The sequence below is a fragment of the Rhineura floridana genome, chromosome 1 (genome assembly GCF_030035675.1).
Source record: "Rhineura floridana isolate rRhiFlo1 chromosome 1, rRhiFlo1.hap2, whole genome shotgun sequence".
Taxonomy (NCBI): domain Eukaryota; kingdom Metazoa; phylum Chordata; class Lepidosauria; order Squamata; family Rhineuridae; genus Rhineura; species Rhineura floridana.
In genome coordinates, this window is record NC_084480.1 from 34,144,797 (window position 1) to 34,161,184 (window position 16,388).

Sequence of the window (16,388 nt, forward strand, 5' to 3'; positions counted from 1 at the left end):
GTCTCAGGCCCTGAACCTGGAAACCCTATCGTCTAGTGAATTCATGGATAAAGCAAGATTTGAACTTCTCAATTCATAGCTCAGAGTCTTAGCTGCTATACTATACCAGACAACTTTCTAATTCTGACAGTGTTTGATTTCTAAACAGATAATGGTGATGGGTCTCAAGCGCTTTGCCTTCACGGCATGCAGGGCCCATATCCTAGCAGGAGGCTCAGTGGCAAGACTTTCTCTACCATGCAGCCTGCTTGCTTATTCACCCACCTCCCGCTCTGGCCCAGATGGCAGTGCTGGTGGTGGTGAGAATGAGGAGGAGGTGTCATGGTTAGTGTGTTGGACTATGATCTGGGAGACCAGGGTTCAAATCTCTACCCGGCCATGAAGCTCACTGGGTGACCTTGGGCCAGTCACTGCCCCTCAGGTGAACCTACCTCACAGTGTCGTTGTGAGGATCAAATGGGGAGGGGAGAACCATGTACGCAACCTTGAGCTCCTTAGAGGAAAGATGGGATATCAATGTAAGAAAGCAATAATAAATAAATAGATGTTGCAGTTTGCTTGCTCACTGACTCTGCTTGACAAGCAAGCAGATGTAGCAATGATGCAGACAAGAAGCAGCATCACCTAGTGATAATGACAGTGATGAGGTAGATTTGTCAAAGGAGGGGAGCTGTGGAGGGTGGCTTCTCCAAGGGCCTTCCAAATCCTGGAGGTGACTGCAGATCCTGCTGCGGAACTGCAAAACTGATGTGGAATTGTGTTCCTCATACGGGCACTTCTAGGCTGTTATAATAGTGGCAATTGGCAATGCTGTTTCAGAAATCTTCTGATCTACATAGGCTGGGTCCAGACCTGAGGAGTGTATCCATCTGGGTTGGTCGCAGCAGGGCAATTCATACAATTGTACAATATCCATGACTGAGCGATCTCCCAAGGCAATGGTTCCTGTCTTTGTCCCTGACATTTCCCATATGCTACCACTTGTGAGCTACAGGAATGTCTTTCTGAAACCTTGTAACTAGCATGTCTTCTTTTAAAATGTCATAGATTCTTGGCCACTACAACAGAGGGAACCTAAGCACCGAGAAACTTGTTGAGGAAATAAAATCGATTGCAAGTGAGCCAACAGAAAAGCATTTCTTCAATGTCTCGGATGAATTAGCTCTGCTTACTATTGTTGAAGCTCTTGGAGAGAGAATATTTGCCCTAGAAGGTACGTTTGGGTTTTGATTTTCTCCTTTCTTTCGTTTCAATGTGGTCCTACATTGTTTCCATGGGTGAGAAATGGTTTGCTGCTGCTGAATTCTTCCATTATGCACTTTAATCAAGATAGGGCAATTCTGGAATTTATCATCTTGTCCTTCAAGGGTCGTCAATGAAATTCTCTTTTTTTGTTTCTCAAGAGCATGGTAAAATTACAACTGCCACATTAGGCCAGACCAATTAAAGCTGGCCCTACTATTAGGCAAGCTGAGCTGGCTGCCTCAAGTAGCACAATGTCTTGGCCAATCCTGAGGCCACTGGTCCATCTAGTCAGGAGTACCATTTCAACTTTCATGGGGTGGGAGTAGGATTCAGCAATGGCTAAACAGTCTCAGATACATTCGCTCTTGGATATATTTTTTGAAAAAGCTTACCATTTTGGGGACTACGTTGTTGTTGTTATTAAAATTGTAAAGAATTCGTGGACTTTTGAGAGCATTTCTCAATAATATTTTTAATAGAGGTTAACTTGTAAAGCACCAGGGTGGGGAATCTCAAATGTGACTCTCCAGCCCACACTATCTGGCCCTCAACACTCTGCCCAGGCCATGCCCCCTCCCCAGGCTACATCCCTCACTGGCCCTCTGCACCTTTCTCTAGTGATTTTACTAGGCTGGAATGTGTCCCTGAGCTGAGATAATCTCTTTTGTTTGTCTGGATGGAGGATGGAGAGTGGGGTGTGTCTGACCACACCCATCATTAATAGGCAGCCTCTGGAAGCTTGCCCACTAGGGAATGAGGCCCTCGGGATGAAAAAATTTCCTCATCCCTATTGGAAAGAACTGGTAGATTTTTGTGATTGTTTTACATCTTTTTAGTAGTTCTTTATGACTATAGCAACCTAGGACAAAAATACATGACAGCAATCACACGTGCCATGAAAGCACCGATGGCTCCTGATTCACTTGTTCCCTAGTGCACGAGCATGACCAGCAAACCACAATCCCTTGCTTGGTGTTATGTGCAAACCAGAGACTGTGGTTTGTTTCACTCCAAACAAACCATAGTGTGAAGTAGAAGTTTGTTCTTGGCTTACCAATTATAGTTTGTGAAACAAACCATGATGCCTGGTTAAGATGTAATGCTAAGCCATGGCTGTAGGGGTGAGACTGTGCTAGGACCATCAAGGGGCAAGTTTTTCCACCTGCCTTGCCCCACCCCTCTGCCTGCATCATATCAGGAGGAGCTGCAGACTGAGAGATGAATGCTCTTGGATAGCTGTTGATGCTTTTTAGAAATGCTATAATTTGGTTAGTTTGATTTTTTGTAAATAGTATTGTTTTTATTTGTATTTTGTATTTGTGTTTTTTATTTGTGTGTAAGCCGCCTTGGAGGCCTTTTTGGCCAAAAGGTGGCCTAGAAATAAGACATGACATGACATGACATGACATAACATGGTTTGTCACTCCTGCTCATGCTAGGGAATGAGCAAAGCAGGAGTGATCTCTGGCTCTGGTGACATGCAAACTGGCTCATTTAATTGATAGTAGCATATAGAATCTCTGAGCTGAACAGAGAAAACGTGGTTCCTAAATCATAGTTATGAGTGGGCTGATGTATAAGGAGGGTTCCTTATTACCTTGACTGAATAATCTCCTGGATCTAGTTTAGTATTTCATCAATAGTGCCTGGTGTAGTGGTTGGGGTGGGGCAGGGTGGCAGCGATGTTGGGACTGCACAAACACATTGGTGACACTACTGGATTGGCTCATCCAGTGTATCCACACAGCCCCAACCCTGTTCCAACCCAATTGTGTTAGTGATGGGAGACCGCATTTGGACTGCACGTGGAATACTGTGTATAGTTCTGGTTGCATCACTTCAAAAAAGATATTGTAAAGGTTCAGAAAAGGACAGCCAAAATGATCAAAAGAATGGAAAAATTCCCCTATGAAGAAAAGTTAAAACACTTGAGGCTTTTTGGTTTAGAGAAAAGGTGAGTAAGAGATGTCATGACAGAAGTGTGTAAAATTATATGCATGCATGGAGAAAGTGGATAGAGAAAAGTTTTTCTCCTCTGTCATAACACTAGAACTCATGGGCATCCAATAAAGCTGAATGTTGGAAGATTCAGGACAGACAAAAGAACTTCTTTACACAGTGCATACTTAAACTATGGAATTTGCTCCCACAAGAGGCAGTGATAGTCACCAACTTGGATGGCTTTGAAAGAGAATTAGACAAGTTCATGGAGGATAAGGCTATCACTGGCTACTAGCCATGATGGGTATGCTCTGCTTCCATAGTTGGAGGCAGCATGCTTCTGAGTACCAGTTGCTAGAGAGTGCAGGAGAAGAGAGTGCTCTTGCACTCAAGTCCTGCTTGCAGGCTTCCAGTAGCATCTGGTTGTCCACTATGAGAACAGGATGCTGGACTTGCTTCATCCTGCAGTTTCTTCTTATGCTCTTATGAGAGTGGTTCTGCTGCTTTGGCCCATCACCCTGGCCACCATTGTGTTCCATCCAGCAATTTAGTTGCCAGTTGAGAATGGAAATATGCAACAGAGATGGCAGACACTGTCTCTCATAGTGCTCTTTGGTAAGCATGTCTTGTAGCTGTTGGTAGACATGTCCTTTAAGTGTTGGATCCAACTATGTTTCATTCAGAATAGACCCACTAACCTAAGTTAGTGATGTCTGCTCTGAGTATGACCCCATGTTAATTGCACTTAGTTCCCACTGAAATCAATGGCATTTAAGTTGTCATGACTAAGGATGGAAGGATCTGTCAGTTACAGACCTCTCATTTTGTATTTTTTTCCAGTCTTAAATTCAGTTCTCTACATCTCTGCATTTTTTAAAAAAGATCCTCATGAAAATTCATCAGCATTTTAGTGTAAATGTCTCCTAATATACATATTTTCATGCGGTTTTGACTAATGTATACATTTTGCAAGCAATTTTCCCTAACGTAATGCATATTTGTATGTAATTTTCACTAACATGTTCATTTTTATGCACATTTTTCTCTAATATATGTATTTTATTTTTTAAAAAGTTGTTTGGTTTGAGAGCTGCATTGCAAAATTCAGATAAGTGCAATTTTCAAAGGTTGGCTGTGTTTTGGTTTTCGTATTGTTTCAGAAAGTGCACTGAATTTCTCCTCCAATCCTAGTCATGACTAATTCCATGTCTTACATTCAACAGACCATATATAAGGCCAAAAATAAAACCACACAATGTACCATAATCTTACGTACAAAGCAAAATACAAGGCAAGGTCTAACATGAATGTTATTGGCTCAAATATACATATATACAAGATAACAAATGGCCTAAGTAGTGCCCCCCTCCCTGGTAAAAGATCATTCTAGCTTCAGATGATTAATTGCCTCTTTGTCCTTACTGCCACAGATAAAAAATTGTTCGCTACTAATGACATCCATGGGATTTATCTCCCAGGAAATATTTAACAAAATGTTGTTGACTTTCCTGGTAGTTTGGCCAATAAGGGGCAATCATTTGCTGACATGGTCCTGCATAACAATTACAAAACAAAAGAATGTGGGTGGTATCCAGTGCTAGTCCTACTCAGAGTAAACCCACTGATGTTAATAGACAGGGCTAACGTATGTTCATTAATTTAAGTGGGTCTACTCTGAGTAGGACTTTGTTGAATACATCCACATATTCCATCACCTGGTTAAGCAGGACTGTCCCTGATCTTTGAAATGTTGAAGGTCATGTGAATTGGCATTGCACAGGCTGGTTTTTTGACTGACATCCTTTGATCCCGCATTCAAGGCCTGCTGTGGCCTAAACCCCTGGCACTTTCAGTATTAGCCAAACTCCCCATACTCAATTCTTGTTAATCTTTTGCAGTCCCCTATTGTAATCTGTTCATTGCTTTATAAGATCTCTTGGCAGGAACAGCGTCACTCTTGTGTGTTCTCTGCAGTGTTTAATGCTTAAGTGGTGGTTTAAAATGTTAGACAGCAATACAAGTAATTTGTAAATGATTATATTTGCTAGCAGGCAAAACATCTGTGTATGCTTCACACTTAAACATCTCGGTCTTTCCTGAATCACCATTCTAGGCATGCTTGTGGATAACATTTGCATCCATGTCAACAGAGAGCATAAATATAGGAATACATTTATGAAAACATAAATTAGCATTTTGTTGCTAACAAATTATTAGGAACCTCATTAGAATGATTGGATTTCTGCAGAAACAATGTTTGAACACAATTGCTTCTCAGCATTGCAGCATGTTTCAGTTAAGGATTTTATATATTTTTTTTCTTGGCTTGTGAAAAGTATTCCTTTCCTTGCTTATAAATTTTGGTTGCATTCCAGCAAAGCTCTGTATGTGTGCACGCAAAAGGAAAACACATGCCAATGCAGTAAATCCACTATAATGACGTTCCTGATAGCTAGCTGTCCAGCCTTTGCTTAACAATCTCTAACTATGGTGAGCACACCACATTTAGGATGTGATCCAATACATGTCAACACCTGCCATCTCCAAAGATGGAGAATTACATTTTTGTTGGTTTTCTTAGTACGTTGCTTCTTTCCTGTGTTACTGCTGTGAGGGAGGAGGATGGAGGGATGGAGGGATGGAGGGATGGAATGGACAGAGGAGGAGAAAGAAGGGACAAGGAAGGGAGAGGAGTGGGGAAGGAGGGGAAAGACAGGTTTGATTATTTGCATGCTTATTGAGTTCAGTGGGATTTACTCCCATGCAATCACGCTTAGAATAGATAAAACTGACCAAGAGGAGGGGGGAGGGGACAGGAGAGGAAAGGAGGAAGGGAGGGGAAGGAGAGGGGAGGGGATTGGAAGGGGAGGGAGGGGCAAAAGGAGGGGATAGGAGGGCAGGTTTGATCATTTGCGTGTTTTTTGAGTTCAGAGGAATTTACTCCTGTACAATTATGCTTAGAATAGGTGAACTGACCTAGGGGAGGGGCAGGAAGGGGAAAGGAGGGGGAAGGGGGAAAGAAGGGGCAGAGGGAAAGCCCCTTTCCAAAAGGAAAACATTGTGAACAATATCATTGTTTTTCAGGTTTTCCCCCCACCTTTTTATTCTACAGCAGGCACATGTAGTCTCTCACCCAAATTTAAACCAAAACTGTCGCTGGCCACATCCACATTCCTGGGAACAGTAGTTTGTGAAGGGTGCTGAGAGTCGCTAGGAGAGGCCCTATTCCCCTCACAGAGATACAATCCCCAGAAGAGGGGCTGTCTGTTAAACCCCTCTGGCCACTGGAGCTTTGTCAGGGGAATAGGAGTCTCTTAACTCTCAGCACCCTTCACAAACTACACTTCCCAGGATTCTTTGGGGGAAGCCATGACTATCTAAAGTAAAATAAATGTCTGGTGTGGGTGCACCCCCCTGATAGCCAAGCCAAACAGCTGTGAGTCTGGCTTTTAGAACACTGACAGTTGGTTCTTACTGAGCATGCCTGAGGCTATAATTGACTTCAGTGTTAAATTTCTTAATTTAATTAAAAATCAGCCAGGCATTTTTTTTAACTTTTAAACTGCAGAAGATGAAGGTCAGAGTATTGGGCAAGGTCAGTAATAGGATTACAGGTACTCTGTGAACATGGCTGAGTTTTAATTAATTTTAACAAATTATGAGACTACTGACAGAAAAAAGTCCAACAGGGGTCTTTCTTCTTCTTCTCTTTTTACACTTTGAACTCTCGATTCTGTTTTGTGTATCACCATGAAAATTTAGAGGGTTGTTAAGCAAGCATTTCAGAGTTCAGAACTATAAGTTTTGTACGCTTTTGTTTTGAAATGAGCTTATGGTAAGCAGCAGAATGGCATGAGGGTATTTTCAATTTAACATTGTGGAATGCAAAAAATCCATGCTGGCTATAGTATACAGCCACTCTCATGGATATATAATATCTGTTTGAAATATTTCACACTGTCAAAGTCAAGATATTTGTAAGTCTTAATAAACTGCCTAGTCTTTCCTCCCATTTCAGATTATTTATAGTCAGAATTTTGATTCATTTTAAACTAATAACTATTTCCTGTCTTACAGCTACGAAAGACCAGCTGGCAGCCTCTTTTGAAATGGAAATGTCTCAAGCAGGGTTCAGTGCACATTATTCCCAGGTAAACTAACCAGACTGAAGTTTTTAAAAGTTGTTAAAAATAATTTGTTCTTAAAACGGAAGAGGTTGAGACTTGCATATCCTTAGACAGAAAGATTGCTATAAGGAATTTTTTTGGGGGGAGGGATGTTAGTGTGCATGGCTAAACACTGGATGCGCACATAGACTCTGCCTGTGACGATGTGGTGACACAAGCACTATTCACTGCTAATGCTAAAGTATGGAATCGAGGAGGGGCTGCACTGCCAGTGCCACCAACAATGTTGGCTTTCTCTGCCACGTAACATCTGCACATTTAGCATGCAAGTCTGCAGTGGGGAAGCTTTCATGGGGGGTTTTCTTTAGTTTTTTTAATTATTTTTTATTTACAAATTTAACAGTGAAAGAAAAAGAAAAAAGAAAAATTAATGAAATAAAATAAAAATATTGACAATACAAAAACAAAAACAAATTTAAGAAATAATATATGAATACTACTAATAAAAACAATAAACCACCATCAGTTTACATTACAGATGCAATAACCAGTACATACATCTTGAGTTAAACATATAAGTTAATATAAGCCCTCCAGATTTCCAAATAGGTATCCACTCAAAATTGACATCTATATGAAATAAGTTCAAATATATTTATTTATTTAATTTCATTTATAAACCGCCCATAGCCAATGGCTCCCTGGGCGGTGTACAACATACAATAATACAATAAATGAACAAAATCACAGATAAAAATACAAATTCATAATAACACTAAATGATATTAGCATAGCTAAAACATTGAAACAGTAAAATACATAGAAATATATTAAAATGCCTGGGAGAATAGGAAGGTTTTAGCCTGGCGCCGAAAGGATAGCAGCGTAGGCGCCAGGCGTACCTCCTGCACAGTGAGGTCCTCAGTCCATTGTGCGATAGACTTAGTGGATACTTATCCTTCCAGGCTTGAAGTATAAGTCTCTTAGGACCATAAGGGTTTTCAAAATCCACTTTTGTTGTTCTATGGTTAATTCCCATACTTATAGGTATATAGTTTAAAAGTGAATGACCATCTGCAAGTAACAAGGATTTCACCACTACAAAATTAATACAGACAATGCTTTTGTGTATACATCTTGATGTGGAAAGGTATCCATGAAATCATGTGCAAATGGGGTACAAGTTCACGTGGCTATTTTTACATGTGCAGTTTGCGGATGAAGGCTTCCTCACTGAAGGCATTTATGCTGAATATCATAATATGATCATATAATCATTAAAGATGTTATAGTATGGTTTCTGTATATAATTGATTTCTCCTGCTATATAAGGATTGGATCATGCTTGGAGCAGTTGGTGCATATGACTGGAATGGAACTGTCGTCATGCTAAAGGATAATGCCTTTCTAATACCAAGAAATGACACATTTCATGACAAGTCTTCAGAAAGAAATGAGCCTCTTGCAGCTTACTTAGGTGGGTCAAATACTCTAGTCATTCATTCTTTCCTCTCGGTGAACCAATCTGCAATACCTTAGTCTTGCAACCAGATGCCCCAGCAAAGAATAGCTGTTGTCTGTACGTCTTCACATCTGCCGGTTACTAGAAGTCAGCGGAGTTATACAGCAGTTGCAACAAATCAGTTTGTTAAGACTGCTGGTAAAGGTGTGAGAAAAACGTTAAGGCTCATTTACATCTAGCATACATAAGCATCTCTCTGAGTGAGAGCTCAGGATGGCATGTCCTTACAACATGGGCGGAGAACAAAGGGGAGGGTTGTGGTTTGAGGAGGAGGCGGTAGAGATGCTCAAGCTACAAAGTTACAAAAGAGTCAGCGAGAGGAACACAATGATTACTTTTTCTGTCTAGCATTAGTTCAGGTAACTAATTACAAGCATTGTTGTCTCCCATTCCAACACTGTTAGCACAAGCAAATTGTGGCCACTTCACGTCTCCTGGCTTCTGCTGAAAGAAAATGAACCACAGTCTTTGGCGTAGTATTATGTAGTTTGTTTTGCTTCAACAAACCATGATCAGTACGCCAAGAACAAACCTTAGCTACAGGTTGTGATTTCTGGGAAGCAAAACAAACAACTACCCCTTTTTGGGGGCTAATGCCAAGCCAGAGATCATGATTTTCTTCCTACCAGCAGGAACTGGGAGAAATGGTGAAGAGCAAAACAGGCACAATTTGCTCATGTATAAGCCATGGTTTATAGCTTACTTTGTGTGTGAAGAGGGCTATGTGTGGCAAAATCCTCCTCACCACTTAGTAGGATTATATGCCCTGGATAGGGCATCTTAATCTTTCTGCCTACATGATCTCACAAAGATGCTGGGAAGGTAATTAGCTGCAACCAATGTATGCCTTCATGAATTTCTTGGGGTGGGTGGAGTGGGCTATAGATGTGGTAAAAAATATGGCAGATATGATCACATGATCACATATGATCAGATATGATCACAATTTTTAAATTGTTTTACATTTTAAAATTGTGTTTTAAATTGTTTTTAAAATATGTGTTTTAAATTGTATATTTGTTTTAATGTTTTTGATTGCTGTAAACCGCCCAGAGAGCTTCGGCTATGGGGCGGTATACAAGTGCAATAAATAAATAAATGAGCATCTGCAGGAATTTTTCAAGGGAGGGGGTAAATTAAATACTCCAAATACATAAAAAGGGTAGTTTCTCACAAAACAAATGAGAATAGTGCCTGCACATATTCCCTCAGATCTCAGGTTTCACAAATGTTAGAAACTTGTGTTTTAAAAAATGAAATCTTTGAATCTGAAGATCATGGTTCATCGCAGAGAAAGAACTGCCCCCCCTTGCTGTCACTCTCCCACTGATGCTCACGAATAATCATCTGCACTGCTGTGAATTCAGATACAATCTGATGGACTGGAAGAATTAGTTGCCTTGGGCTGCAGTCCTAACCCCATTTATTGAATTCAATAGGACTTACTTTTGAGTAGATATGTTTAGGACTGCACTGCATTGGCCTATGGGAAATATATTTATGCATGCAAGTTTTTTAAAAAAATGAATGCCCCGTTCCCATTCTTTCTTTTAGGTTATATAGTAAATTCAGCCACAGTACCCGGAGATGCGTTATACATTGCTGGCCAGCCTCGATATAATCACACTGGTCAAGTTATCATATATAGAATGAGAGGTGCACATATAGAAATACTTCAGCGATTAAATGGAGAACAAGTAAGTGGACATACTGCAATCAAAATACTTCTGGAATTAAATATGGATATATCATAGACAAATATATGATTTGTCACATATTCAGTGGTATGAAAAATGAACATGGGAGAAAAACCAAAAGGCATGAACCACTGCTGTAGTCCGATCATATTAACTTGTTACTAAAGCTGCTTAAAATCAGTAACTGTGCATTGTTCATTTCCAGTATGAGATGCACTTATCCCACACATTTGATCCACATAAGCTATATGTGGACAATGTGGACTTTCATATCAGGTTCTAATTCTCCCAATAGGCTTGGTCCATATGTTTGCTCACCTACAGGAATGTATAAGACCAGCAAGAATCCCATGGAAGTGGTAGTGATGGAGAACCCCTTAAGGGGCCTTGGCCCCAAACGATTTAGGCCCCTGAAAATTAATGAAGGAAAAATGGATTTCTTTCCCTTAGTCACACACAGCAGGCATTAATAATAGGCCTGCGTGTACGGAAAGGGTGCTAAGGAATTTTGCAGCAAAGTGAGCTTAACTCTTTCTCTTCTTTCCATACACGCAGGCCTGTTTTTAATGCCTGCTGTGTGTGACTAAGGGAAACAAATCAATTTTTCCTTCATTAATTTTCAAGGGCCTAAATCGCTTGGGGCCAGGGCCCCTTACGAATCATCACCTCCGCATATTTGTGTATACAGCCCCACCCATTCATAATATCATGGCTGATCAAAAAACGGCAGTTGCAAATATGTATGTGGCTTGGTCGCCATGGATAGACCCTCCTCCCTTTCCCACACCTGTTGATTCATACAGCTGGTGCCTCCATGGAAATCCTGCTGAGTGACAAATAAGTCAGTGACTCTAATTACCCTGGGGGAGGCTACTACAAGTCCTACATTTCTGACTAGCAAGAATTCCTGAGAAAGTATATCCATGCCCTTCACTATCCTTGTTTTGTAACTGTCAGTGCCACAGAACCCACTGACCTCACAGAATATTCCATGAACTAGCCAGGAATGGCAACTAGGCAACCTGTAGGGTTGGATTCAGATTTAGTGATGCTTAGAGTAGACCCATTCATGAGTAATTTAAGCCATATAGATTTTAATGGGTCAACTCTAAGCATCACTAAGATTGGATCCAACTATAGGTATCTGGGTGCTCTTGTAGAAATACAGAAATGGTGCCCACCACTACTACCACTACTGCACCAGCCCTGGAGTTTTGACTCCGTCCTGTCTATTCTCCGGGCCCACTGATTTGGCAAGCCCTTCTTGGGTTCTTTCTAGTGGCCACTGATCTCTGGCTCCTATCTTTATACCCACTGATGCACGTAACATAAGAGCTGATGTGTTGTATCAAATGAAATAATTGTTATGGGTTCATCTGGCATACCACCCTGTCTCAGACAAAGTACTCCAGGAAAGCTAGCTTGCTTGCTTACTTACAAACTATATATGTACTACATACCCCACCTTTTTCTCTTGAAAGGGATACACAAATGGTGGTCTCATTCCTAGTTATCGTGGCTAATGTTCAGGCTTAATTTATCTAACCCCTTTTTAAAATGCAGTTTGTGTTTTCAACTGTCTTGACTTGTGGCTTATGCCTGGCATAACGAATATATTGGGTCAATCAGTTCCATATGTCAAGCAACTTGCATGCCCTCCTCCATTCCTTTTCAACTCATATTAAACTCAGTTCTTCTGTGCTTTTTCTGAGACCTCTAGGGAACGTTTCAGGGAATGTCTCAGAGTTCTGTGAGAAAGCTTGAAAGGCTAAACCTCAGGGAGCTCTCACCCCACCTTCCCTGCCAGTCCCTACTGTCTAAACGCACCCTAACAAAATAGAGAGGAAAAAGAGAGAACTGGGATAAAAGTCTGCAATGGAAGCAGGGGCTTCTTCTTGGCACACATAACTACTACCAAATTGAATTATACAATATGATTTTATGTTTCCAATGCATGCTTCTCGGCGCTCCGCTTTTCTGCGTTCTGCTAATACGGCGCCAGCCCAGCAAGGCAATCAGCTGGGGGGGGGGCTGGAGCTCCCCACACTCCAGCTGATCACACCGGACAAGGGGAAGATCAGCTGTGGTGTGCTACAGCTGATCTTCTCCTCTTCTGGCATGATCAGACACCCACTTGAGCTGATTGCGCCCGAGGAGGGGAAGATCTGATCTTCTCCTCCTCTGGTGCGATCAGTGGGTTAGGTTCCAGACCCCCGTGCTACAGCTGTTTCGCTTTCTGGTGGGGGTCTGGAACTTAACCTGCCGTATGAGTGGGGCCCTCCTGTACTTTCCTTTTCACTCATGCTTTCCCTGTTATGTTTTTTGGGGGGGTCAAGCACACTGCTGGTCACTATGAACATGTGAACTTATTATATTGTATTTTATATTGCTTTTATGTATTGTATATCTCATTTTCTATACACTGCTTTGGTATCTTTAACGTTAAGTTTATGAATGAAATAAAAATACAATGCATATCAATTGCAAGCATGTGATGGGATCCTATTTTCATGAATGACAGATTGGATCTTATTTTGGAAGTGTGATCACAACTATCGACATCAACAAAGATACATTTACTGATATTCTTTTGGTGGGAGCACCTATGTACATGGGGGCCGAAAAAGAAGAACAAGGCAAAGTGTATGTTTATTCATTGAACAAGGTAAGCATAAAACAACAATTGGCAGGGATGAACTGGGTTGGGATTCAAACAATAAGAACATAAGAAAAACCCTGCTGAGTCAGGCCAAAGGTCCAGCATCATCCAGCATCCTTACAGTGGCCAACCAGATGCCTATGGGAAGCCGACAAGAAGGACCTGAGTGCAGCAGTATGCTCCCCACTTGTGATTCCTAGCAACTGGTATTCAGAGACATCCTGCCTCTGACAGTAGTGGGTGCAGAACATAGCCATCATGGCCATTAGTCATCCATAGCCTTATCCTCCATGAATTTGTCTAATCCTCTTTTAAAGCAATTCAAGTTAGTGGTGAGCCTTATGGGAACAATTTCTATAGTTTAAGTATGTGCTGTGTGAAAAAGTACTTTCTTTTGTCTGTCCTGAATCTTCCAACATTCAGCTTCATTGGATGGCCCTGAGTTCTAGTATTGTGGGAGAGAGTTCTAATTATGGGTGAGATGCAATAAATTAGCATCAAGCTACTAAAGGAACTTTCTGCTTGTGTTTCATGTCTTTTGAAAAGGCTATCGAGAGCACTTGTAATATAAAGTAGATAGAAATCCATGCTTTTCATACTTTCCCTTTCACAGAACACATTTGAACATCAGATGACACTCGAGCCTGTAAAGCAAACATGCTGCTCGCTACTGAAGCACAATGACTGCACAAATCACAATAAGAATGAACCTTGCGGAGCTCGTTTTGGGACATCAATTGCCCCAGTAAAAGATCTCAACCTTGACGGGTTTAATGATATAGTTATAGGTGCTCCCCTAGAAGATGATCATCGAGGAGCTGTGTATGTTTACCATGGCAATGGAAACACTATAAGGAAAGAATATGCTCAGGTATGGAACAAGATTAAGAGACTGTCTAGATATAAAAACTGGGTTTTTTAATAGTAGTGGCAATGGGGTGCTATTAGAAATTATGTGTACTCAGTTTTGTAAAAATCATGAATTGGCTGTAATGTCATTCTGTTTAGAGGTGAAATTAATTTAATGTATATGTTAGTAAATGACAAATTGTAATGAATGTCAATCTGGGATTGCCTTACATTCAAATCTGAATGTCTGCATTAACCAAATTTTAGATACGTTCTGTAATGTGACTATATGAGATTTTTAAGGCTCTAAAATTAGATTCAAATAATATATTCAGTGAGATTTTGGAATCAATGATGTCTCTTGGGGTTTGTTTTTTTCATTTTAAATATATAATACAGTTTAATACAACACAAGTATTAAACTGTATCATATATTTAAAATGAAAAAACAGACCCCAAGAGACATCAAAAGTAATAAGAAAAGTGGTATCCATAGCCACACCTATCTTAAAGTGCTGTAAGAGATTTGATTCAAAATCCACGGTAAACATGTACACCTGTTGACTGTCATAAAAATATTGTGCTTTCCACAGCGCATTGCATCGGGTGGAGACGGGGAAAAGATGAAATTTTTTGGCCAATCTATACATGGTGAAATGGATTTGAATGGAGATGGACTGACAGATGTCACTATTGGAGGCCTTGGAGGGGCAGCCCTCTTCTGGTATTTACGTTAAACTTCCACTTTAAAGAGCAATCAAGATGTCAGTAACTGTTACCTATCAAAGACACTATGTTGTAAAAAGTTAAAACATCCTTAGTATTTTCTAGGGCTGAGCTAAAGCAGGAATCCCATAATTTTATACACCATTTCTGGGTGATGGAGGGGGGGCATTTTGCCAAATATTGCTGAGGGGAAGTTGAAATTCTCCAATGGTTTTTCTATAAAAAACCACCACCTCTCAATGTGTGGTATAATGTTTAAGAGTGTCAGACTAGGACCTGAGAGACCAGGGTTCAAATCGCCACTTGGCCATGAAGCTCACTGGGTGCCCTTGGGCAAGTCACTGTCTCTCAGCCTAACCTACCTCACAGGGTTATGAGGATAAAATCAGGAGAGCAAGAACCATGTTTTTATGCCATCTTGAGTTCCTTGGAGGAAAAGGTGGAATCTAAATGTAAAAATTAAATTATAATAGTAACTTTGGGCTCACTTAATGTTGCATAAAATTCTGTTGTCAGTTCATATTGATGGATGAAGGAAGTACTGGAGGAGAATGGGCAGGAACAGGGTTCAGTCCCAATGGGTTATATCCAATGTTAGTTCTACACAGATTAACTTAATTTAGGTCCATTATTGTCAGTGGGCCTACTCTGATTATAAATGAGTCAGATGCAACCCATGCCTTCTTTCAACAATATTGAAATATTAAACAATTTGAAAACTGAATCAACATTCACAAATGGTAAAATTGGGCAGGCCATACTTGCTGAATGTTCTCCAGGGGAGAAGTGCAATTCATCAACAGTTTAGGAGGAGCTCTAAAAAGAGAGAACAGCTTTAAAAAAAAAGTCAGAAACTTCTTTTCTCCTCTGAGAAATTTCTGATCAACCCTAGTATTTTCTAGTATGTTTCATGAATGGTGTCTGTTTTAGGTCTCGAGATGTGGCTGAAGTACATGCTTCCATGAAATTCATGCCCAGCAAAATTAATATCCAGAAGATAAACCATGGCATGCAAAAACAAAGAGTGTCCATCAATGCCACAATTTGCTTTGAAGTCAGATTAAAATCAGCAGAGGTTACAATTAATGAAACAAGTAAGTAGACTGCACCCAGATTACAGAATTTTGCTATGTACATTGTCTAATGAATTAAAAATGAACACAAACTTGCTTTAGAGCAGTTCCTTGGGAATCTGCAAGAGGATCAGCAAATGACTGTAGGCCACAGGCTTTGCCATATCTTCATTTGTTGCAAGCAAAATTAGAATAGACCAGCTCTTTCATAAACTGTTCCTTAACATGAGACTAATGAATATGCCTCCTTCCATAACAATATTGTATTTCATACTAGGCTGATGCAGTAATTGAGAGATCTAATCATCTAAAGCATGGTAAACATTAATAAGGAGGTCAGTTCACATGTGATAAAGAAGCAAAAATAAATGAAACAGTTATTTGTATTTCCACTTGCATGGTCTGTTGAACTCAACTATGGGGTTCAGGCTTCATGGACGTGTTGAAAAGTGATTTATTTACAAGGTTATATCCAGCTCCCTGGCAGGGCTCCTAATACAGGCCTGCATAAGGTTTCGTCTCTTCTACTATGGATGTGAAAGCTGGACA

The 16,388-nt window shown here is 40.5% G+C and overlaps 1 protein-coding gene across 3 annotated transcripts in view; it reads left to right on the top strand.

Annotated features, from left to right (window-relative positions):
* Nucleotides 1-16,388, top strand: part of ITGA1 (integrin subunit alpha 1) — a 131,542-nt gene that overhangs the window by 71,156 nt on the left and 43,998 nt on the right. For all 3 annotated transcript variants that reach the window (XM_061617663.1, XM_061617672.1, XM_061617682.1), the window contains 8 exons: nucleotides 1,048-1,213; nucleotides 7,264-7,337; nucleotides 8,646-8,790; nucleotides 10,390-10,532; nucleotides 13,054-13,197; nucleotides 13,805-14,062; nucleotides 14,634-14,764; nucleotides 15,697-15,860. In XM_061617663.1, the coding sequence (XP_061473647.1) occupies nucleotides 1,048-1,213; nucleotides 7,264-7,337; nucleotides 8,646-8,790; nucleotides 10,390-10,532; nucleotides 13,054-13,197; nucleotides 13,805-14,062; nucleotides 14,634-14,764; nucleotides 15,697-15,860 (1,225 nt within the window). The remainder of the gene's footprint in view (nucleotides 1-1,047; nucleotides 1,214-7,263; nucleotides 7,338-8,645; nucleotides 8,791-10,389; nucleotides 10,533-13,053; nucleotides 13,198-13,804; nucleotides 14,063-14,633; nucleotides 14,765-15,696; nucleotides 15,861-16,388) is intronic.